General features: G+C 46.3%; 2 protein-coding genes across 5 annotated transcripts in view; one reads left to right on the top strand and one right to left on the bottom strand.

Annotated features, from left to right (window-relative positions):
* The window catches only part of IGSF22 (immunoglobulin superfamily member 22), an 87,409-nt gene that overhangs the window by 30,749 nt on the left and 30,922 nt on the right, over window positions 1-25,738 (top strand). For both annotated transcript variants that reach the window (XR_011809625.1, XM_072038564.1), the window contains exons 13-15: window positions 9,494-9,557; window positions 12,974-14,205; window positions 14,696-14,878. The gene's annotated coding sequence lies outside the window, so the exon portion shown is untranslated. The remainder of the gene's footprint in view (window positions 1-9,493; window positions 9,558-12,973; window positions 14,206-14,695; window positions 14,879-25,738) is intronic.
* The window catches only part of TMEM86A (transmembrane protein 86A), a 28,849-nt gene continuing 3,950 nt past the window's right edge, over window positions 840-25,738 (bottom strand). For all 3 annotated transcript variants that reach the window (XM_027459310.3, XM_027459312.3, XM_038180772.2), the window contains exons 2-3: window positions 12,160-12,424; window positions 840-7,909 (exon numbers count right to left, since the gene is read on the bottom strand). In XM_027459310.3, the coding sequence (XP_027315111.1) occupies window positions 7,482-7,909; window positions 12,160-12,424 (693 nt within the window). In that variant the 3' untranslated portion in view covers window positions 840-7,481. The remainder of the gene's footprint in view (window positions 7,910-12,159; window positions 12,425-25,738) is intronic.

Below are 25,738 nucleotides of genomic sequence, written 5' to 3' on the forward strand. Positions count from 1 at the left end.
GCTCCTCCCAGCAGGCCTCCGAGTGTTTGAAAGGAATTGTAAAAAGTTAAAGAAGCTTTCCCCTGCAGTCACTCCTCTGGGCTGCTTTGAAAAGAACTTGGTAGTGTCTCTTCCTGTTACTGATTCATTCTTGTGTCAGGAACTGCTCCACTTCAGATGGGGAGTATGAAGGAACCGCTGTTAAGCCTGCAAGCAGATCCATTTAATGGACTGGGAGCTCTTACTCCGTGCTTCTGTGCTATAAATCCTTGAAACCTGCTCCACTGGTGACAGATGGTCTGGTTCAGGATTAATGAAACCAAATATCTGTGCCACTGCATCAAACACAGCTGAAGAAATTGGCATCAGATCCTCAACCAGAGAAAAACGTCCATGCTACCCTACTTTCTCCCCTGGAAATTTTGCTTAGGAAGGGAGGGGAAAAAAGACTTGGCCATTTGTCTGGGATTTCTGGGCAGTGAGCAGCCTTCCCAGAGCAATCCTTTGCAGCAAGCTGCCTTCTCCCTGGAAGTGTGGACAAATGGCCATTGTAAGCAGGACTGGCTGGAGCAGCAAGGGCAAGTGTCCTCCAGGGCTCAGAACCCAAGGGAGCTCAGGGTGCATTGTAACACCAGCCAGGTGTCATCAGCACAGTGGTACCTGGTTGGTTTGTGTTGGATGTGCTTGTCAGTGTGCATGTGGCAGTGTTTCAGGGTTCCCCAGATGGAAATGCTGTAGCTGGCCATGACAGCGCCTGTCTGCTTCAGTGGGGCTCTGGGTAGCTTCAGGGCTAGAGAGGTTCAGTAGGCTGCTGTCACAGAACCAGTGTGAATAGAGACACTGCATCTACACAGTAAACATACCCAGTAAATTAATATTTTTAATTGCTGTTACATACAGAAGAAATGAGGAAAAAATACATTCCAAACAAAGAATTAAAATAGTAAAATCAGCACAAAAATGTGTTAAGAAAAGATCCCAGATCAAGTGGCCGTACTGCACATGGTGACCTTTACAATCACGGTAAAGGAAATAAGTGCTGGAGACTTTCAGACGTGGCAAAAAGCTGACTCCCCCAGGGAGAGCAGCTGCTTCAGTCACATCTTTCAGTGCACTCTGTCTGGAATGTGTGGGAGAGGGGCCGGAGTGAGAGGCTTGCAGGGGTACAAGACATGGATTTAGTGCTAGAACAGACCAGTGAGTCCTGTGGTCTCAGCCAGGCAGAACTACTGCTTACCCAATGGCATTTGCTTTTTCTTTCCTTGGTGGTTGTTTTTTGTTTGGTTGTGTTTGCTGTTGTTGTTGTTGTTTGGTTGATTGGTTTTTTGGTTGGTTTGTTGATATGGTTCCATTGTTTTCAAATTCATTTTTTTAAAAAGGTTTCTGCTAGCCTGACCCTGCCCACACTGTAGGCCTGGAGCAAGGCTTCCAGGGTAAAGTAGGAGCAAGGTCTGGCCCAACAGAAGCCTGCAAGAGGAAGGTCTAGATCCATGTGTTTGTACTGATTCAGCACCCTCACCCAACAGGCTGGATTTGGTTTCTTGATTTTCAGCTGTCAGGAAAAGATTTATTTTATTTCCTGTTGCTCTGTCTTTTAACTGATCCAAACAGGCCCAGGCGTTGCTCCCGCTGCAATCTTGGCTGCTTGGCCCCTGCATCCCTCTGGTATGAGGCTGGCTGCAAGGGTCTGCAGTTGGCCTTGTGCTTCAGCCTTGCTGTTGAGCTCTCACACCACTCCAGTAGCTCATCCTACAGCAGCGTAGTGTCACCACGAAAACAATACAAGCCATAGAAATTTTGGCATTCCTGCCAACTGGCCACCTTTTTTCATTTGTGGTCTACCTAGAGTCATGTATTTTTATTCTTTACAATAAGAGCAAAAATAAAATAACATTAAGAAAATGTCCTCCAAACTAAGAAAACTAGAACCCATCATACATTTTAAAGAAACAATAAAAATTTGCATTGTGTTTGCTTCTGAGTTCATATTAAGATAAGATTTAACTGCAGCTGCTTCAAAATTATGGTCCATTTCACATGTACACAGCTCACGCTCCTTGGTGAGTAATTCCTTGCCTTCATTTGTGTTTGTACAGCAGCTAGTGGTACCAGAAACAAGTAGTTTGTAGCTGTGGTCCAGATTTGAAATCAGTGAACTGTGGCATTTTTATAGTCATTGAGAACATGGTGATGGCTTAGAGCTGTATTTCTAGGTCTACTTTTGTTCTGAACCCTCGGACTGATGGTACAAGCACTTCTTTCACTGCAGAACCTGCTACTTCTTTGATTCAGGTGAAAAGGAAATAATTAAAATAATTCAAGAAGGATGTGTCGACCTTATTGATTCCAGCAAGGCCTTCCCTCTCTGCTGATTTTAAAGCCAGTAAACTTACAATCACAGGAATTAATCATCCCTTTTTAAGTTGTCCCTTGAAACCGAGCTGACCTTCCGCAGGATGAAGGTTGAACAGAATGACTTTGTTTTCTGTTCCAGTCTTTCCAACAGCCGTCACAGACTATAAGAGCACTGTGTTTTGACTGGATTAGATTTATTCTAGCTAGGGGATGTCAGGGATGAGACTAGACTGCAAAATTTGGATACACAGTTCACATCTAAGAATTTGGTTGAGGCTTTTAGAAGAACCAAAAACCGTTTGCAGAACTGAGATTAGAGTTCAGACTTCTAAGCTAAACCCTCCTCAGAGTTCAAGTGTAGCTGAGCCCATCCTGTTAGACAGTATGAATAAATATTTTTCATTTGCTTTCCATCTGATGCAAACCAAAAAGGCAGTCACACATTCTATGCTTTAAGAAAAGTCCTGCAGAGGCCTAGAAGCATTTTTAATACTACAGTACGTTAATACTTGGGACATATAGCACTTTACATCTTCAAAGTGCTGTATGAGCATTAATCCTTACAGCATCCTTGTGAGGTAGGCAAGTGCTAATATTCCCATTTTAGAAATGGGATGAGAACAGACACAGGGGTCTTGGTCCCCTGCTGTTGTAACCTGGCAGAGAGCGCTGATTCTCATACACTCAGCCTATTTACACCAGATGAGGACCTGGCCCCCAGAAATTTAAGTGACTTACCCAAGGCCACAAAAGGAGCGAGCATGGATAAAAGGCAGGAGAAGTACCTGGGAGGAACATGATTATGCTGCCTCTGCTTAAAAGAGCCCCTGTCTGTATCCAGAATCCAAGCAGAGAGAACAAGGCACCTGCCACTGAGCTTTGCAGTTGCTGTTTGCTTTGATCTGCTTCTTCCAGAACAGCTCCCAAATTACCATGACAGCAAGATGAAAACTTACAGGTGTCAGCGTCAAACTATGGCACAAGAAAACTTAAAAGAATCACTAACAAATTTGCAGTTTGTCCTGGGAATTTTAAATACATATGTATAAATATATCTATTGTCTCCATTGAATACAACATGAAATATTCAGCAATCTATTTAAAAGCCACATTAGAGTAATTCTCAAACCAATCAGCCTTACAGGTGCCTCAAAATGGAGGAGTAAGAAGCCAGGTATTAAGCACAAATACTTTTTTTTTTTTTTTGGCAGCGGAGGAGTAAAGCTGTTAATACCCTATGGCTTTGTTCTACTCAGCCTGCCATTTCTAAACCACCTTCACCCTGTTGACATCAGTGCAACTGGCACAGCCCAGTAGCATTACTAGCATTTAAAAACTTGCTGCAATTAGCATTGCTTCTTGGACTCATTGGGAGTTGTGTGTGAGCAAAGACAAGGAGGATGTACCTACAGAGAGAGATGTACAGCTGAAATATATTCTCTGCATTTCCAATTAAAGATCCAACAGATCTTTGAGTGGGTGATAACTACAGTGTAATAGAAGAGAACAAAAGTAATTGCACAATGTGTTTAGCCTCAAGTGACGTAGATGGGAATTGCAAAGCAACCTTTGAGTACAGCATCATGTAAAGAACACCTCTGTACTTTGCAAGCACCAGAGCTGATACTTCTGGGGCCAGGAACACTGCATTACTGGGGTGCTTCATTCCCCCTGTAACATCCCTGGCCTAAAAAGCAGGTGCTACTCAGAGATTGTATCCCCAAAAAGAAGAGAAGAATATCTTAAACCTTTCACTTTTACAAAGCAGAGAGACAGCAGGAAGGTCTGATGCTGCCATAGACAGTCACGTCCTTCACACTTCTTGTTTGCTCCTTTTCATAGTGAAGACTGCCCTTGCTGGGGTTAAGGGAAGAGTTTTAATCCCGTGAAAAGGCATTTAACAGCCTGAGAGCAACTGCTTAGTGTTTCTCAGGGTTTCTGAAACTCAGAACTGTGTCAAGTAAGTGTCCACATCAGCTCATCTCCTCCCAGCAGGAAAGACACCCTCCAGGAAAGTGGTCTCACACAAGTAATATGGATTAAAAGCAGAGAATGCATGGTAGGAGAGAGATTTTGAAGATTAAAAGCCTTCACTGGCAAATCTCTGAGCCAACTAAGACTTTCCCAGACTTTGTATGCTGAGGGCTTGGCCTCATGTTCCTGGGCAAGCTGACGCCGTTGCTTCACTGGGATGGAGCCAGCATGGCTGGCCAGGATATGTCCCAGCCAGCCCCTGCTGGGTGAGGGGATGATGAAGTGGGCAGCAGCCCACTTGGGCTACACATGCTTCTGCTGTCCTAACTAGTGTCACCTGCAGGCCTCTACAACCAGAAACTGCACTTCTGACAGTCAGTGGGTTAGAGAGAGCAGGTCTACTAACGACACTTAAAAGAGATCCTTTTGCAAGTTTCCACAGAACCTAGAAGTGGAACAGGAGAGCAAAGAAAGCCAAGATGGAAAAGCAACCACAAAAGCAACTCAGCTATCTTCAGAAAAGGGAAGATGGCTCATTTCCAGAGGGAAAGAAAGTGGTAATGGCTCAGATTGAAATTCTAACTTTTAAATCACAGAATGGCTGAGGTTGGAAGAGACCCCTGGAGGTCACCAGGGAAGCTCAGGGTGCACGGACCTTCTCTGAATAAATGCTGGATCAAGTGTGCTGGACTGACCCAGACTGAAACGTGCTCTTTGTTTATATGCTGGGAGAATGGTGGGGTTCACCTCAAAGGCTTAGATTTCCTCTTAGCTTGGTCAGTCTGTTGCAGGAAGAGATTTGCAAACAGTCAAGCTTAGTAACAGAGGGTGACATCCGCAAAGAGCTACGCTACAGGGTTCAAGCTGCGGCCAGGAGATAAGCAATGCTGATGAATGAAGATGTTTTATGGCTCTAAATTCTTTTGCTGTTTACTCCAGGCAGGCCCCCATACACCGGTGAATGAATACTGACAGTATTACACAACAGCATTAAAGGGAAGAGATTACACCAGACTGTGCTATTTACAATGCTTTCCCTCTCAACAATGCAGCTGACCTCTCTGATCTCTCTCTGAAAAGCAGCAGATGATTCCACGGGGTCAGGATGGTTAACCTAGATTTTTGTAATACTGGTTGCATTGGCACCAATGCAGAAGTCATGGGGGGGGCAACGCCTGTTCTGCACCCGGTCCCAACAGACAAGGCTGGGGAGGAACAGGAGCTCCACTTAGCACCTCTCAGCACCAACAGAAAAGCTAGCAGGGTCAGTAACATTTCCTCAGCTGCCCCCTGGCCCCTCTGCCCTCCCTGCAAAGAATTCCTGCTCTGCCACCTGTGCCAGGGACTCAGTGCCAGGCTTTTGCCAGGAATGGTCTGGGCACGCAAGGTATTGCAACCATGGTACTTTTCATCCCACGAGGACAATCTGGAAGGCTGCCCATCCTGTTTGCTCTGCCCGTACAAGATTGTGCAAGGGGTTATTAGGACCTGCGTGGATTTGAGTCACACGCATGCAGTGTGTTTTGGTTGTCCCTGTTTGGCCACAGGTTTGAAGAGGTGCTAGAACCCTTCGCTATCTCCTTAGCATGCCCAGATGCATTCGTCGTGTCTTAAAAACAAGCCACTGGAGGAGCACCTCGGCTCACAGGAGCAGCCCTGGAATGGACAGAAGGGAAGACCACATTTAAGAGAGTTTCAAACAGCAACACAGCTTGCTGTCAGATATCCCAAATAACAGGAAAAAATACACATACGATCACAAATCAATCTGGTGTTAAAGGAAAAAAAAAACAAACAGGGCAACCTCTTTCTATATCTTTTTAAGAGAGTAAAGACAGAAGTAATCTTGCTTCAGCAGATGGGCAGACAAAAGGCAAACCAAGTGAAGAAATTTGGGTCAGAACGAAACAGGCTTTCTCAGCCCTGATGGCTCTCACATTGTCACTAATCTGTGTGCGTTCAAGAAGGAAGAGGCAGGCACTTTGAACACACAGGACTGTGCTTTTCATAACGCTCTGCTGAAAAGGGGCTTTCCAAAAACAAGTGGTGCAAAGCTGATCATCTACCACCAGCTGGCAAAACACAACAACAATCTACAAAATCAGGGCCCTGACTAGCCATTTAAGGCATGGGAAATGCTCACACAGAGATGCAGAAGAGATGCTGCAAGCAGCAGGATCGTTAAACTTAATGAGTATATGGAATGTTATCTGTTAGAATACTGGTAAAGAAAGATGTAACGGCTTAGATTCCTATCTGCTGTACTAGAGATAAATAGGAAGCATCCTCCAAGTCCTGCTGTAAAAATCAAAATTCTTCATGTGCCCATGACAACTCAGCTGTCGCTGGTGGCTGCTGACACCACGCATTTGCACACACATGGTGGGGCAGAATGCCCTGGCCTAGCTACCTAGACATCCCTGAAATCCCACCAAGCTCCAAGTTCTGCCATATGTATTGACATCAACTGGTGTCCACAGACCTGCTCTGAAGCAGCAATCAGCCGCGATCAAAGCACACAACACTTCATCTCAGTGCATCTCCTGCTCTGTGCTCTCTGCCTGGTGTTTTGCTTTCATTCTGGATCTGCTAAGGGCTGCCCCACATGCTGCTGTTCACTCCAAAGCTCAGCCCTCATCTGAAATTGCTGGTTTTGCTCTCGCTGCAGGCTTCCTTTCAGCAGAGGCTCAAATAGCTCCAGTTTGTGTACTGAGTTCATAATGCACAAAAACAGACTAACTTAAACGTTGGTTAAATTCATTTTACCTATGGCTTTAGCAGAGATCTGTGCCTGTCTGCCTCCTATTGAAAGCAAGTTTCCTAGCACAGTGAGTGGCCAAAGCTTCTTTCCGTTCTTTCCCTCCTAATTCCCAGACATTCAGCATCAGTTTCAAGACTAACAAGTAAAATGCAGTAGTACAGCACTTCCAAGGAGGAAAAGTTGGATGAGTAGCTACTGCAGGGACAGTCTAAGCTTTCTGATGTGGACTCCACACTGAAGTAAGCTATATTCAGAGAAAGCCATTGAAAATAAAGCCCCAAAGGTAATGCTTCAAAGAAGCAAAATCAACATCACCAATATGCCTAGAGAAATGGAGATCTCTCTCAGGGGTGAATGCAGCTACAGCACCTGAGATATAACCCACATTGTTCACAGACTGTCGGCACTCCACCTAGCTCCTCTTTTTGAAGTCCTCTTCATCTCTGCTCTCTACAGCTGACAATGCAATAAGCATTTGAGCTGCATAGTAAGTAGCCATGATGATGACACGCGAGTAGGGCACAGGAAAGCAGAACTTGTTAACTGCAATGGTCAGATCCGACACCATGAAAAGCATTGCGCCGATGCAGGCCGAGAGCTTGGTCCATGTCCAGAGGTCGTTGCACAGCTGCATGCCGGCGACCGCTCGCCAGCCCATGAAGCCGATCAAGGCGATGTAGACAGCTACCAGGTAGGTGAATGGGCCCGAGAGGTAGGAGTACAGGAAGGCATAACAGGAACTGCAAACAAGGCCCATCAAGAAGCCGGCCTTCAGGTCCAAAGGCTTCATGCCGAAGGCTGAGGAGTACAGGATGTGTGTGATGGCGAACATCAGCAGACCTAGAAAGAGGCATTGACAAAGCAAGGGTGACTTTCATCAGTGACTGGCAGTCAGTAGCAAAAGAAAACATGGCTATATTGGATGTGAAATATACAGCAACAACTACAGGCATGATGTCCTTCCTGTGTTACAACCCTTATTTGATTTAAGCAGGAACCCTACTGCACACTTGGGACCATTTCAATATAAAAATCTGTGCACAGGAGATCAGCCTTAGCATCAGGCTTCTGCCCTAAGAAAACACCCCAGTGCATCTACAGCGGCAGCTGAGTATGACTGTTGTGGTGCAAGCCATTTTTGCCAAGAGGCCAGGTGAACCAAGCTGCTGCCGAAGAAAAAAAGCTGTTTGCTTTTCAGCTGTTCCTCCTCCCTGCTTTGGATGGAAGAGTGGGAGCAATGCAGAGCAAAAATCATCCCCTCTGAATATCTGTCATCTGAAGCATTTCACTCCTAGGTCACGTGTGGAACAGGAAGGCTGGAATCAGCAGCATCTGAACAAAATGCAAGAAGATAGCGATCCCTCTGAATTCAGACATAAAATCTGACCGTATTTAGTCACAAACACAAAGGCAAGGCACTCAGGGACTAAATCTGGCTTTTACTCCATCTCTGCCCGTAGCTAGGAGAAACCTAAGCTGGAAAGGAGCAGCTGACATATTTCAGGGACTTAGACCAATGTGATCTGCCAGCAATGTTATGGCTGTTTGTAAGATTCAGAGGAACCTTAGCTGGAAACAATCAGTGAATATAAAATGCCAGCTTCTCTTTGAAGTGAAGCACCCCTGAGAAATCCCAGATGTGGTTACTGGAAGGTACGGCCCATGTGTTATTCACTCGCTACTAATCCAGTTGACAAAAACTGTCACCATGTGTCAGTACAGCTGCTGACTGCTACTTGTCTTGCCAGTTGTACGTTGCAGGCCCCAAACTGAGTCCAGCTCCTCTGGTTCCCAAGCCCATGTGTGGCACAGCTAAAGGCTGTTCCACTTCATCTAGCAAGGTTGTTAGAGTGGCTGGATGTTTTCATGCAGCTCTAAACCATGAAACAGAGAAAAGGGTCTGGGAAACTGAGTCCTCCAGCAGGACACTTGTTTATGTTTAAAGCACAATGCTGTGGCATAAGGGGCAGCTGCTAAAACCTGCCACTGGCAGACATTTCTTCAATCTAATGCTTGCTGAGGCATCTTGAAGGGGAAGTGTCTCCCAGCCTTCAGGAAGGACCAGATAGATGTCTGCTGGAAGCTCAGCCACAGTGAACAAGAGGGGAACCCACTGGAGGGAGAGAGCTAGTTGGGGCGTCTGGTCTGCAAGGTGAGAACACGGACAGTGTGAAGGGCAGTGCAAAGAAGGGCAATGAGAAGGTGGTGTTTCGCAGAGCTGTTACACATCACGAGCATAGCACTGAGGGAAAACGAGGAGGGATTTAGGATGAGCTGTTTATAGTGCAGGAAAGGTTAGAGCCATGGGGGTGGTAAGGAGGGGAAGGTTACTTCGCCCTAGCAGTGAGGAATGATTTTTCCTTCAATGGCATTATGTGGAGAGTGCTGGGATGGGAACTGAAGAATGTGTTGTCCTTCATGCAGGCAGCTGGCAGTGAGGGGGAGGAGAGGAAGACAGGATGAAGCAGCCAAGCAGAAGCCCAGAAAGGTAGGAGGGGTTTTGTGATACATGGTGAGGCTGGCCACAAACAAGTCAGCTCTCAGGTTTGCTCATTCAACATCCACAAATCAAGCTAGGAACTGGGGAAACCTGTGTCAGCTGTACAGGGAGGGGGGTACATTTCTCTTGCATTTCTCAGCCTTCGGCTCAGCCCTCTGAGCACACCAGACAGATCAGCCTTTTCCCTCTGTCCACTTCCTTCTTCTCTCTGCTTTATTCTGGGATACCTAGATGGAATCAGAGAGCCCAGGTTTCCTTCCCCCCCCTGCTTCTTGAGTTCCCCTCACACTGGCAATGGGTCCTTTCTGCTGGTCCCCGTCTTCTTCACCAAATGCATAAATTGTTTCTAAGCGTCTGCTATTAAAGGATGTGGATGTTCACGCTGTCTGTCTCCTAAATCCAGTAAGGCACTAGTCAGAAAATAGCTTGTTATTAGTGGATTGAAACAGCAAAAATGAAAGAAGTCAAGTGTGCCAGGAGTAAGTTCCCAGGCTCTCACTTCCCTATAAAATAATGAACAAATGTCCTTTTATAAACTCATTGTCTCAAAAGCTATTCATCTCAGCCCAGTTCCCAACCCTTCTTTCTGCCTGAAAGCCATAGAAGTACATTTTTGTCTAATAATTCCCCTTATTCCCCTGAAATTTGAAATTCCCACAAAGGATAATGTCAAAAGTTTCAATGTCGTCAGTTGTCAACAACAGCAGCCTGCTGTATTTTAAATCAGAGAAAATACATTTTGCAGGCAAGGTGACAGAGTAAGTGGGGTGGTACACTTTATCTGCTGACAGCTGAAACGCAAATGTTAGCGCTTCAATACAGAAGGCAGTAGCTCAGATTAGGACAGACTGAGGCAGACAGGAGACAGCTAGGATCAAGGCAGAGATTTTCTAAATGGTCTAAGAGCTAAACAAACATTCTTCTTAAATCAAGAACAAAAATGGATAAAAACCCACAAAGCGATGCATCTCATTTGTGAAAAAAAAAATCCAGCTTATTTGCAGATTAAAACACTTTAACTAGACACTGAATTGCTGTGACAAGTCAACCTTCCTCTAGCATTAAATCACAGAGGGGACTCAGAGAAATCCCAGCTACGGGAACGGGGAACCTCTGTACAGCCTTTGTGCAAAAACAGTCACGGTGAGAATTGGGTCTTGAATGTTTTCCAAGCCACAGCTCAAGAAGCTACTCCAGCAGGCAAAACAGAAGTACGGGCATTTGGGCCGAGGTGACTTGTGCTGAGCCAGGCACCCCTGTTAGGACGAGGCCCATCGGTGGGAATGCCAGCACACTCAGCACAGATGGGATGGTGCCCCAAGAGATGGATGGAGCTTCTCAGCAACATGGCCAAAGTTCAGCCAAATGGATCCAGTCCTCAGGGCCTAATCTACAGTCCAACAAAATCAGTAAGAGTCTTTACATGAACTTTTAAAGAGATCTGGATAAACCCTTGGGAAGCAGGATTAAAACCAGATTCAAAGCTTTTGGCATTTCATATCTGGCATTTCACATACTTTCCTCTCATAAAGAAAGCAAAGCTTGTGGGAATTCCAGAATAAAACTAAATACTGACCTTATAAAAGGGGTAAAAAATAAGACTTTAATTTTCAGAGCTGACAGCAGCAGAAGTCAGAAAACTGGCCCCGTCTCATCACATTTTCCAATGGGACAGTCACAGGTGGATGTTAAATGAGATCCCTGCTGGTGAAGTTGACTTCACAAACCCCACCAGTACAGTTAAGTGAAGGGCTCAACTGCTGCTGATTTCTTGTGACAGTCCAAGGCCATGGGGAGTGTTGCTGCAGGCAGACTCAGTGTGGCTTTAAATCATTAATCTAAATCATTATGTTCTAGTCTACAAACAAGTGAAGTAAAAGAAGCTTGTTTTGCTCTGAGAGATGTGGATCTTTTTGTAGAGATGACAGGGTGTCGTGGTAAGGTTTGCCCTCAATTCCCTGTCATTTACATGTCTTGCAAAACCAGCTCCCATATTTTTACAACAGGCTGCATGATTCATGCTGATGAACCTGCAAGTAGGACAAAATTTCTGATGCTTTGGTTCCTAACATTCACATAAACACCTCCAGCGCACTACAGGCTTGTCTTTTAAAACTTAAGGATCTTCTCTATCTGTTCTCTACTGAAGATCTTTGCACCATACATCTTATTTCTGCATCCTTACAGAGAAGGGCTGACAGATCTCACTGCAGAGGGACAGCAGGTAGATACTTCCTGTAGCTTCATGGCAGCTGCTGAGTGCTGTAAGTTTTTGACTCTTCCCCGGACATTCTGCTCATGCCACTTTCCAACTCCTGCCAGCTGAGACGCTATGAGCACGTGCCAGGGAATCAAACTTGCACCAATTACCTCTATGACTCCAGGGCACCTCCAGATAAGCTCGAGAGATTCATCCATTATGTGACTCCTCTAACTGCAACGGATTTTAGTCTAGGGATGAGTGCCTCACACTACCAGGCACTTAAGCTGTGCATGAATAAACAAAACACATGGCCAGCAACTCATTACTAAATAAAGAGAGTAACAGCCAAGCACGGTGGCATCCCTTTAAGACTAACACTGCACTCACCATGAATGAAGTAGCCCTGCTCCTGCCAGATGAGGAAGGCATCTCCCACTGCTGAGAATATCAGTCCTGCTAGGATGCGGCTGGCACTCCGGTGTGCCACTAAGAAGTTAATTCCATGAGCCAGAAGGAAAACCCACAGGCAGAAAATGGGCAGACATTTGATTAGGGCACTGAACCAGGAGGGGCTGGAAGTTGGCAGCCAGAGTACAAAATAGACACAAGTTGCTTTGAAGAAGGGCACCAGTTTGGGGCCTTCACTCTTCACCTAAAAGGAAAAAAAAAAACAAAACAAAAAAAAAAGAAATTAATAGGACCATCAGAAGCATCAGTGGAATAAACTACAAACAGACTGTCTCCTTCCTTTTGAAAGCTTCTCTTTTTTTTTGTATAACGTCAGCTAGCAGCATTTCTACCCCAGAAAAAGGCTGCTTGAACTTGACTAAAATCTTCAACCTAGACCTTTGTGAACTTCTGAAAACACTTCTTGGCTGCCAGGATGGGTTTTGTGTGGTGGAGATGGAGGGAATTTTAGATACCTCTTCTATTTATTTATTCTACTGAAAACATCTAGGCCATTAGTCAAACCTCACTGGTGGTCTTTGCACCTGTCTTGTACTTAGACTAACCCCTTTTTTACACCTCCTTTCCTGTAGCTGGGAAAATACTGCACCCCCCAGGAGTGTCCCAGCAGCAAACAAGCCAATGAAAGTGCTAATAATCCCTCCTGGCTTGGTATATCCTCTTGCTTAGCCAGTTGCAGATCACCTTGGGGATACAACATCTCTTCTAACCCATTGTCTTTCCTGCCCTGTAGGCTCATGCCTGGAGCTTGCTGTCAGCATAACCCCGTGACTTCAAAGCCCATCACATCAGCCTCCAAGGTGGGGATATCACTTCCTCAGCTGACTACTAACACCATGAATCACATGTTGCTTTGTTCTAGCATTACGCTAATAATATACTGTCCATATTGCAGGAAATGCTTTGACTCAGATGTCTATTGTGTAAATACAGACAGAAAAATGCAGCATGAGCACTGCGCTGTTCACAACAAAGACACAACAGAGACAGAGCAGAGAGCTACAGACTCTGCAAGCTGGGTCTGCTCTCACCAGCTGCTCAGCTGGGAGCACTCTGGACGGTCCTATCATATATACTGTGTTCACCTGCCCTGCTGTGCTTCTTCTGCCTTTTAATGCCACTGGGGAAAACCTCACATGAGAAACAAAACTCCTATTTTATTTTCTTCTGGAAAGCAGCTGAGGGCTAAAAAAAGGAGCAAAGGAAGAGACTGTGATTGCCTGATACACCTGCAGTGTTTATGAGCTATGTCCAGGAATGTTTTAGGACGCCTGCTTTCTCCTGCAGCTAAGGCAGTGCAAAATCTGGGGTGCACAGGCTGCTGCAGGGGTTCACTCTCAATCTTACCATTTCTTTCATCGAGCAAGTTTTCGTCCCTTAGTATCATGATGGCCTACTACTTGTGGCCAAAGCACAGAGGCCTCAAGAGGTCATGGGGAAAACTTAAAGGCATCAGAGCTGGGTTCACACTGCAGAGCCCATCACAATCTGAATATCCATGCTATGGTTGCTTATCTTATGCAAGGACTCCATGCTCCAGAAACCTGAAAAAGAACTGTTGGCCTTTTTTCCCAAATCACTTGGCCCTGTTTTGTGGGACTCCATTGCCATGACACAGAAACAGCGTCCATCTTCCTCTGATGCACTGTATTTTGGTGCAGACACCTGGAATGGCTAGAGGCTCTACAGCAAATGACTCCATGCTTACAGTGCTCAGTTAATAAAGCCTAAACTCATCAAAATTCAGCAGGTTTTACAGACGTAAGTGAAAGGAATTGGATGAAGCTGGACGGCAGAGGCAGGGGCAGTGGAGGGCATCTTCACATGCAGTGTCTAAAAAGGGAATGTGATCTCTGAAGCAGCAAGACCATAAATAAAGGGCATCCTGAGAAGACAGTGCTTTCAAAATTGTTCTCACATCTGATGGAAAGTTCCCCAGCATATCAGCAGTTTCTTAGCATCAAGGTATTTCATTATTCCTGTATACATTATTCATAGGCTATTGCCAACACAATTTTTAAACACTCCATTAAACAACCAGGCTACACAATTCACTCACAGAAGGACATCAGAAAGCCGTTAACTTTCTTGTATTACACGGGGAGCCCATCTTGAGTCCTCTACTTCGGTTGTCTAAATTAATCACCACTGACTACCTCTTGTCTACGTTTCTTGGGAGAATTCTGCCAGCAAATACCAAATGAACTTGAAGTAAAAGTCATGAAAGCCCATGTAGTCTCTAAGCACTGAGTGTGCTTGGGAACTATCAAGTAACACAGGGGGAAGAGTGGAGACAAACCTCCTCCTCCTTGAGACCCAGCACCCTTCCCTTCCAAGGTCACTGAGATAGTCCCCAGCTACCTCCACAGCCGGGGCCTGGCTCCAGCTCTGCCCCCTCCCCTCCTGTGAAATCTTTTTGCTAAAAATGTAGTTGATCACATTCATCCTCTTGCAGTTGCAGGCAACAGATGACAGCGCTTCTGGCAGCATCTCCCCTACCCCGCCGGCCATGGAACATCCCTGCTACACCACAATGAGCCCGTGATCTCCAGTCAGGAAGACTAGCTCCCAAAGAGAAAGAGAAAAGGAATTTGCAGCTTCAACAGTGCTCCGGGTTCTTGTAACAGTGTCTGGTAAGGTAGGTAACTTTGTATCCCTGAAGACAGAAGTCTATGCTGAAAGACACCATTCAAGTTCAGCTTTGTTGGCAAAGGACAGAGGCACTGTTGGAAGCATACAGGAGAGTATTTGGGTTAATAAACACAGGAAGTTTCATTTAATACCCCATATTAAAATAAAAACACCTGCTAGGATGTTACCATTACAGTCACAGCTTGCCCTCCCCTGTGCACATGCATGATGAGACAGGTTTTAATTACACTTGTCGTTTTCCCCAGGAACCTTGCCTTACTGAATGTAAGATATGCACATGTGCAAAAAGATGATGTTTGCTTGGTAACCTTGAAATTATCATTTCCTACTATCTGAATGTGAATTTTCCAAGCCCAACCAGCATTATTTTAAAATAATGGTTTGTATTATTTCCACTCTAGTAACAATTAAGGAATTTTTCATGCATAAGGGTCAGATTCCAGTCTCAGTTACTCACTCCTAACTCTGGAATTTAGGGAGTTGGAGTCCTCACATAAGAATAACCTGATAGACCTAGAAGAGCTGCAAGCTTCTCAGTGTTAACACTTTATTCCTTTACAACTTTTCTACGAGTATACTTCAAATTATGTTATTTCAAAACATGCCCTTGCCTATTACTGACCGCTGCGGCTCAGGGGAGCCCCTGTGCTGGCTGTGACCAACACAAGTGCCCACGAGGGACACCATTCACAGAGAGGGAGGTCCCCATGCTGCTGAGGTCCAGGCAACACATCCTGCTGGGATGGTGTGGTGCTCGAGGTGTTTGGGAGAAATCCTACAAGAAATGCTGAGGTGACTGAAGGGTGAGGCTGGGGGGTTTCCCTCTGTTCGGACATGTGGCTGGGACCTAGGAAGAGGGGATGGGACAACTTGCCATCTGGAGGACAAGTCACAGCTAGTATTAGGAGGCTGTGTACCAACATGAGTGGAGGCTGTGGCTTAAGGAAAGCCAAGCACATAATCCATGACTGGACTTGCCTGTACCTCAGGGAAGGGAACATTTTTGCTTGGCTGGGTGGGTAAATTGCATCAAACCACCCATCTCCTTTGCACTTGAGTCTCAGAGACAGAACTTGAGATGTGGCTGTGCTGTGGTGTTGGAAAATGAAGTACTTGCTGCAGGTGACAAGATCCTTTTTGTTAATGTATGTGAGTTTTATGGCTTCAAGCTGGGTTTCACCATTTTGTCACGAATGCTATTGCATTTTTCTTACTTGTTTTCTTCTACTGCTAATTTACTCTTGGCTGACATGCAGTCCGGAAAACATCTTGAATACAATGACAAAACAATGTTTGCAAGTTTTGAATTTTTGAACTGTGCATAATTCAGGGCAACTTCTCAACTCCTATGATTACCAAGTTATTTAGAGTCTTTAAAAAATAGTTTAAATTGTTGTAAAGCCACTATGCCAGTCGTAGTGAAATTACAGTCAAACTACTATTTATAAATTATCTGCATCCAACCAAGTCCAACAAAACCCTCCAGTCTGAGGAAGTCGTGTCTGGGCTCTCACCAAGAGATGTACACCCATAATCTTTAAACAGAACCTGGCACTGGCACACACAGCTCTCTGGAGGTTTGGGCCTGGATATCCAGCTCCCTGCTAGGGATGCATAGCTGTACAATATTCATTTTTTGTTTTGTCCATTCTTACTCTGCTCCAGTTTGTAATATTGCTCATTTCCTTGTTGCTGTTGTTCAGCATGACACATGATGCTATCACACAGGTACTCCAACCATGCTGTGGTTGGGTATTGGTGTAAGACTTCTTGAGAGGTGAGGCGAGCCGATGAGGAAATACAGCTACAGGAGAAGTGGCAGACCTGAAGAAGTGATGCTGGGTAATAAAGACAGGGAAAAAGTTCCCAATGTGCAAAATATATACAGGATGTATATATATGTATAGATAACACCTGCAAGCAATATCTGCAAATTAGTTATTGATGACTCGCGGGGAGCCTGGGGATCCCTGCTGGGAGATCTCTTCTCACAGCTCTCTGCTGTGCACTGGGAGATGCTAATGATTTGCGTCTGTATAAACCAATGTTCATGACGGTGTGCGACCTGGGGACCATCTATGCTGCTCCTCAGCAGTACAGATGGCCTGTGCTGACTGCTGCAGGCGTGTAAACAAGCCAGAAAATTACAACCAGCTCCTCCATCCAAGAACAGGCTGCATCCGCAGAGGTACATCTATACATGTAAGCCACAACCCTGATTTTCTTTCACATTTTGGAGCCAGTTTTCTGTACCTACATCACAAGTGGGTTCATTCCTGAACAAACGTGTGCTTTTGACAGAGTCGCCCTGAGGGAGGTGACAAGCTTCTCTATGCACCAAAGCACAAAGGGGCGTAACAAGCAGTGGACTTGAGATAAGATGAAGAAAATCCAGCTGTCACAGGGAGAGAGGCATCTGACTCTTAAGGTATAGAAAAGTATCAGAAGCCTGTTGCTTTGAAATGCTGAAGCTGGACAAAGTGCACCTTTTGGAAATCTCCCAGGAGACAATGTGGTGTATGTTCTCTTTGCAAGCCCCCTAAATCAGCCTGCTCAGATAATGAGCGTGCAACCTCTGCCACCCAACAGCTGTACGCCAGCTTGCTGCGGAGCTATGGCTCACACCCATTGGGCTGTAAAATGCTGCTTTCCAGGAAAAGTGTTTGAAAAACAATACCCCAGCTATTTCACCAAGCAACACTTGAGCACGACCATGCACACTGGCCAAAAAAAGCTGGGTTGCTGTCCTCCACCCGTCCCTCCCATTGGCCTTGGCTGGCTGAGTACTGTGTATCCAGGCCTGAGCCACTTCTCCTGGCTTTTGGCATTGTCCATCATGGATCCTGCCTTGGTTCTGCCTTACTGTGACAACAGCCCCTACCCCACTGTGTGTCAGTAAGTATTTATGTGGATTTGGCGCCGGGTATTATGATGCCACTATAAGCCTATGGCTCATTTTCTCATTCCCCAGCAAATGTGGCTCTGTGCAAGGCACTGCCAATCCTCGGTGCAGTCTGAGTCACAGAGGGTGCTGCTTCAGCCTGGGGCTGGACCACAATTAGGATATAGACTATGTACCTGCAATAGGCTCCTCTGCAGAGCAGTGGGGAAAGCCTGACTTTGTGCTTATCCAAAAAGGACAGGCCTTAAGGAGTGAAGCCTGTGTGTGCACAGATCCTAGCTAGAGGCAGCCAATTTTCACCAGGTCTCAACACCTCATCAGCTTTTGCTAAACCACGGAGAAACACAGCTATGCTGGGCAACTCCTAGCCATAAACCCATGAGCTGACTGCAAGGCCACCATCCTCCGGGTGCTCCCACCCTTGCTCAGACAGTGCAACACCTTTTTACTCCACAGCATTGTTGAGATAGGAGGGCTGGCTGGGACAGCCCTGAGAAGGCGAGCGCACAGCGCTTTGCCTCCACCTTGGCTCCCCTGAAAGAGCAAACTTGCTCCTGGGAAGAGTCGCTTGTCTTTCGTCAAGAAATGCACTGGCTTGTACATGTACCAGGTTGCTCCTGGATAAAATTCTGAGAAAAAAGCATTTGTTTACAGAGGGTGGCAAAGAGTCACTGAACCAGCCAATCTGCCTGCTCGAATTACTTTGTTAGTGCAACATATTTGTGCAAGTGGATATTAATAAGAGGGCTTATGCTTGTGTTGGAGGTGCCATGAGTCAAGCATCCAAGGCAGATGGCTCTTGAACAGGCTCCACTTGCTGCGGGAAATTCAGGGTGATAGATGAATGCTCCTCCCCGCAGGTGGAGACAAGGCCATAGAGGCTGCATCTAAAATTGACTTTTATAATGCCTAATAAATCACCCAGCAGAGGAAGGTACACGATTCGCCTTTGGGAGAGCACTGATAATGGGCTGGTTGGCTGCATCAGGCTTATGCCATGCCCCAAGCCTGGCCAGGCCTTGCGGCGTTTTCTTGCAGCCTTTTCTTGCAGCTGCTGGCACTCCTCAGCACCCAGGGCCTCTGCTTCTCTGACAAGGGTGGTGCAGTGAAACTCACCTCGTGCTCGGCTGCCCAGCCAGACCTGTTTGCGAGCGGTCAAAACACCTGGATTTGTCTGCCAGGAGAGCCTCCATCGTTCAGCACAAGCCAGAAGTAACAGGGCTCAGCCTGAACGCTTCCCACCCGCAGAGGGACAATCCTCCCTGCTCAGCCACTTGTGCTGTGGCAGTGGGCCCCAGGCAGCTACTGCAGCCTGGGGGAAAGGAGTCTTTTCAGCTCCTCCTGCAAACTAATGCTGCTTTGTTGGTTTTTTTCCTCCCTCCCTGCACCACAGCTGCCTCGGCACTCTCCTCCTCCCCATGGCTCAACTGCATCACCCCCCCCTTAAGCAAAGTAAGCTCCAGCCACACTTCCCAGCTTTGCTCCAGTGAACCGAAACAGTCAAGAGCTAGAAATACTTGTCTTCTTTTTCTTTCTTCTTTTTCTTTTTTAAGAGAGAGCTATGGCTATTTGCCATAAAAATACAATTAAAATTTTGGCACGAGCCCTTGCAGTCCTTGGGTGGTGAGCTCAGATATATTGCCGTGCGAGTTCTTGGCATCAGAAAAGCACCCTTTGGTGGAGACACAGGGGAGCAGGCAGCGGCTGAGGATTAATCAAACTGGCATCTAAAAAGGGCACCCCCTACACAGCTGCATGCAGAAACGAGAACCACAACAAAAAGTTTTGTTTCCAAGCTGAAACCCTGCCTTACTTGCAGCCAGGTCAAAATTCAGCCTAATCTCCAGGTTAACCATAGGGGGGGGGGTGAAAACCTGTCAGCACTGAGGTTAAAATCTTCCATACAAGCATCTTCCCCAGGATGCAGCGAGAAGGCAGCAAATGTGGAGCAGCAGGCTCCCCGCAGCTGCTGGCACGTGCCGCCTGGCAGCGGGGCAGCCTTTGCCTGCAGGGTCAGCTTCTCTCAGGGGAAACCACAGCTTGAATCCCCTCAGCCAGGCAGCATGCCTGGGCACGGCACGGACACCACACAGCCACCCAGCTGAGGGACGTCTTGCCTCAAGGGGCTGGGGAGCCATGTGAGCAGGGCTCACCGTGTCCTGGGAGTGCCGGCACGTGAGACTGCAGATGTGGCTCTCAAGGTCTCTTTCCTGATGCTCTCTGAGTGTGATTTTTCCACCACAGGTTGCTGTCTGTCTCTTGCCTAGGACACTGCTCAAGCCCCTACTGCCCAATGCTTTCCTTTAGCTATGCTGTGATGGGAGTGGTTTCTGAAGGGGGTTGTCCTGGACAGGTTATAGAAGACTGAACACACAACCTATGAAAGACATTTAAATAAGTGACTCTGGAAGGTAAAAGAGATGAGGCGCATTAGACAAGCTTTGTGGCATTCTCCAGAGGACAGGAAAAGAGCTACTATCATGAATCCTTGCAGAACAGTCAGGGAACGGAGATCTGCAGTAGCAGGCAAAGCTGGCAGGTAGGGCAGGAGATGCCAAACTGCTGCTCACACAGAAACAACGCCTGTGTACAACACAAATACAACAGCAGTCCCGTCTCATCTTCACTCCTTTAATGAAGAAATTCAGAAGCGCCGGATGCTGAGCTGTTGCACTGGCCGTGCTCACGGTGATGCTTTCAAGGCTGGTTTGGCTCAGCAAATAGTGTGACCCGAGAGCTCTCCATCACTGTAGCTCTCTGCTGCTACACCTATGAGTTGAAAAATGCATCTGCAAACACCTGTAAAGTAGCAAGGGGGAAAGCCACCAACAGGAAACCAGAGTCTCACCTTCCACAGACTGCTGCAGAAAGCCTCAGAAATGTGAGGGAATGGAGCCATAGCAGCCTAAAGCAGAGGCAGGTGGTTCTGGAGTCAAGGAAATCCTGTCCAGCACATTAGGGCACTGCCCGTGCCACACACTGTGTCAGGAGAACACTCTTGGTCTTTGCCTTTTTAACCACAACATTGCCCAAAGCTATACTGAGACACTGGACCAGTGTTCCCTCCAGCAAATAAGGAAGTTACAGCATCCATAAAGGTATCTCCTGTCCCAAACAGGAGAAATTGGGCTAGCTCAGCTAACTGCTGTCAACAGGCAGTTGGCAACAGCATCTCTGGGACCTGCTTCTACTATGCAGGACCTGCCACTATCAGCAGGGAGCCCTGACACCAGGCGAGGTATCACTACAGCAGCCAGGGCCACGCAGGGTCACAGGGGTGTCTGCCCTTGGCTTCCCGGGGAGGTCTTTAAGATGTGGAAGCCTTTCTTTAGCAGATGCTAACTCTTGAAATCACATGACAAACACATTTCATCCTGAACTTAAGGCTTGGCTCAGATGCATGTTTTTGTTAGGACTTGTTTTGTTTGGGTTGGTTTTGCTTTTTTCCTTTTCCAAGCATCATCTGCTCTGTCTGCTGGGCTGGCACAGGACCACAAGCAGGGCTATTTTAAAAAACTTTTTTTAACCTGCAGTGGAAATGATTGACTCCCCATCTGTAGCAATCCTATAGCTGTCAGCAGTTCTGGAGATTGCTTTCAGAGTGTGGTTGGCAGTGTACCATTGCCAGTGACCAACAATGTCAGACCAGTCAAGAATTTAGATGTCTCTGCAGGGGCCAAGGGACCTGTCACAGATTAATGTTTTCAGGGTAGTCCATTGGCTCTCAGAAATGAAAGCAAAAAAAAAAAAATAGCTTTTGCCTGCCAGCATCTTATCTCAGAGCAAAGACTGCTTTTCCCTCATAGGATTTCACATCTTCCTTTTTATGAAACAGAAAGCCCCTCCAAACATTTCCTTTGCTCACAAAAGAAGCCCCTGCAGATGTTTAAAAACCCAGACCATAATGGATCTGTCTTTTCTCTTTACTCATCAGAGCTGCAGTGCTGCCACTGCCAGGGCACGCACCCTTCCTCAGCGAGCGAGGTCAGATGGGGCTGCATCCCCTAGTGCTGCCTGGGACTGTAGAGGGTGGCCCTGAAGCCACAGGGAGCTTTTCAGGATTCAGCCAACATCCTGGGACGTGCAGTGGCAGCCCCACGCTGTCCTCTCAGGATGAGAAGGAGCAGGCATGTGGTTGTCATATTAAAATCCAGGTATATTTCTGATGGTTAGAGAAAAGTCTCTGCAGCTCATCCTGGGGGTTGTTCCCAGGCTACAAATGCAAGTTCTCAGGACACTTGTCGTTATTTACATCACACTCTTCTGCAAACGGAGGCCCTTCCATCCAGAAGCAACAGAGATGACCTCATTTTACCTGCCACCTGTGGGGGATAATGCAAGTATAAAGAGTGTGTCAGGAATTTGTGCTGCCACAGCCCCTGCAGCTGAAGAGCCGTTAATGTTAAAAACCCCAGGTGACACAGGCCAGGCTATACCAGCCCCACCAGCCATTCCCAAAGACCTGTTAAGGGTGAAACTGCCTCCAGCACCAAAAGGCACTTCTGCAGCTCACCTTTCTGGCTCACGCAAGAAACTCGTGCACAGCTGCCAGGAGAGGTTTTTGCAACAGCAAAAGGAAGGCAGGGCAGAGAGAGGAGGGGAAGGAGGCTGCCAGTGGCTGGGAAAGCTGGCAGCTCCATGCAAGAGACTTTTACTGTATGAATCCTCACAAGGGGCTGCAATAAGATCGGCAAAATCTGGAAAATGCAAGCAGGGCTGTGCTGGGAAATCCAGGAGGGAACAGCTTTGCTTGTCTTATGCCTAATGGAAAGCTGAATGAAATGTTCTACCTGCGTATCGTGGCCTGCAGGCTGAATGCTTGTGAAATGCTGGTGTTAAAATTAGAAGGGGGAATAGCAATGTATCCCAATAAGGATGTGTATTTAGAGAGTTACCTCTCTGGTACCTTATAAAAACACAGCAGTAGCCCTCCTCGTTTTATAATGGGACCAATACGCTCTAAGGAGGACGAAAGGTCAAAGTATGACAGCGGAGTCACAAAGTTTACTTCCAATATCTACATCGTGTGCCAAGATGTTGTGACCTGTACCAGCCACTGTCAGGCACAAATTACATGAAGATTAATTGGACTTTCATGGCCAATTTCAACATGAGGGGGCAGCCAGGGTGCCAGGTGCAAACAGCCTATGCAAACAGGAACCCACGCACTCCAGGATTCACACTGAGGCATCAGGGGTTTCAATTGCAAAACCCCTGCTGCACATACAAATGGCACGCAAATGCACACTCACAAATAAGCGTGCATCTGTGTACCACAGGTATGTCCTTTACACTGAGGGGGGTGTAAGTACATGCATGCACGGGGCACGAACCAACAAACAATCCTGGAAACTTCATAAGCATCAGTTAAATGATGAATTTCAACATGATACTCCTTTTATATCAGGGTTGCAGGGAAAAGCCACACAACCAGCTGTTTCTCTTGCAATGGAGCACAAGTCAGCATTGCTATCCAAGAACCCTGGTTGGCTCTGACTAATGCCACAATAAAACCAGAATACACAAGGAAATAGGGGTAGAGCAGCCAAGCCATGGTGTCAGTCGGCACAAACCCAGTTCTGCTGAAGCCACAGCAGGCAAAATGCCTCATACGAGGCTGAGGATCTGCCCCAGCACGCTTGGCATAGATCAGTAGTCTGCCAGACAGGCAGGCTCTCGCCTAGCCCACCTACCACCCTGCAGCTCTGGGGGTGTGTGGAACCTGCTCCTAGTCCACGTTCAACATTACACAGAGGGATGCTCTGCACTGACACGCTTGTCATATAGCAGCCTGCCATTACCTCAAATGCTATTTAGATTATGGCAGTATGAGCAACAGCTATAGGAAGGGCACAAGCGGGCTAGAGGAAGCAATAACCATCACCTTCATTTTGGGCACGCTGCAGTAAGCAAGATCTGTATCTTTATTGTAATTACAAATCTAGTGGCTGTTTGTGTGATGTGAAGGGCAGCAGAAAAATTAAGTGCTAATATAATATCTGCGTCGGCCTCCAGGGGGAAGGGAGTTATGTAACTAATGATCTTTTCACTGTTCAAGAGTTTCCACATGCTAGCAGAAGACGGGTGCCAGATGCCATCATTTTCTAAGAGTCTCATTTCACTGAAGTTATTATTTCCTCAGTATTATGCAGTTACCCACAGAGAAAGATAACTTTGGCTTTTCTGTCATACTCGGTGTATTTTGGATATAGATACTTGATGAGAAAAAGAGAACAGCAGAAACACATTTAGGAGGAATTCTGTGTAAGTACAAGCTTCAGAACTGGACCCGTAATCTTAATACACAAAGCACACTTGAAACAACAGCCACGTGTGACTTGAGTGATCCACTTGAGTTAATGAAGCCTTTAATCTACAGCACTGCCTGCAGAAGTGATCAGCTCTAACTGCTTAATGCAACCGCACTGGGGCTGGGAAGAACATTAGCAAAGCTCGGACTTTCTAGCCCCTGGTTTCAGTTACCAGCCTGTCACAGCAACAGCTACAACAGCAAAGGATAATAATACCATTGCAAAAATGCCCAAGTTCAGCCTTAAAAATATAAATTATGGCACACCACTATGCCCAGACTCTTGCTAGCATAAACTAGCACAAGCTGTAGTTCAGTAGGGCCAAAGCTTTTAGGCTCCTCCCAAAAGGTGTGACTCGCATAAACATTACTGAAATCCTGCTAAGCTTACCTGAGGCGATGCCTCCCCCTCCCCCTTATTTCATTGATTGCAGAGTTTAGAGATTTCTTCTATAATTCATTTATACAAGCTTGTTTTTTTATACAAGTGCCATATTTTCATAACTGTTGATGTGGTGTATAAATGTGCATGTTTATAAGCCTCCCGTGTAATAAAATCCCAGTTTATGAGGCATTTAAGTAATGGGAAAAAGTATAATGAAAGCAACAACGTTGGGTATAAACAAAGAACAATTAAAACATACTTCTACACTGTATGAGTTAGTTCTTAGATGGTTGCTAATGCTTTATTTCTTAATGCAGAAATAACATCCTCTATTCAAAAAGGAAAAAGTTGAAGTAGTTCAAGGGGTGATCTGGCTTTCTTGTTTTAGAAAGCAGTTTGGCGTTCTGTAATCATCTGGATCAGTAGGGTTTGGCCCTTCTTCAGAAGCTCCAATGTATGAATACCCACCCAATTTTCCATCCCTATTCAATATTTTGCTGGTGAATACCTTTCCAGGGCATACGTTGCTTTTCTGGGGGCATCCAGTTTTTGTAAGTGACCTTCATGCTCCTCCACAGTGACACCCTGCTTCCACCCAGGGGGTGACAGGGGCTGCCCCCAGCAGGCCACCTTGCAGGGGGAAGGCAACAAGGGCTTGGCTTGCTTGATGAAGCCAAAACAATGTATTCTTCCCCAATCCAGCTACATCCATTTAAAGATGCAAGTATGTCAGAGAACAAAAGGGAAAGGATGGGGATTGTTAACAAATGGCTTCCAGGCAAAATCTGTCCCAAACAGGGTTGTGCTAGGCCATGTAAGTCAGTACAGACAGGATGTTGTATGGATGATTGTAGGGATGAAGCCCACAATTCATCTGGCCCAAAAGGAAAGCAATATCATCTATACACTGCCCTCAGAAGAGACCTATTTCAGCCTCTAGATGTCTTTATTTTTCCCATGCCCAGATTTCTTCAAGGTGATGTGTGAAGCTCTATGCTTAGTTTAGCCCTAACTTTATTTATGGGGAAAATAGGGTCCCTCTGAGCATTGCTGGAATGACTGCACATCTCCAGGCTTGTCTGCTCTGCACTTGCAGCCCCTGCAATGTCACGATGTCTGCTGGGCAGAGAGGTCTTTAGGGCAAGGCAGTGTCCTACAGCCCCACGCTCCAGTGCTGAAACCTGCTTACCTACTACTGGGGAAAAAACAAAAACAAAAAAAAACAGCAACAACAACAGGAGAAAAATTA

Source organism: Anas platyrhynchos, chromosome 5 (genome assembly GCF_047663525.1).
Source record: "Anas platyrhynchos isolate ZD024472 breed Pekin duck chromosome 5, IASCAAS_PekinDuck_T2T, whole genome shotgun sequence".
In the NCBI taxonomy this organism is placed as follows: Eukaryota; Metazoa; Chordata; class Aves; order Anseriformes; family Anatidae; genus Anas; species Anas platyrhynchos.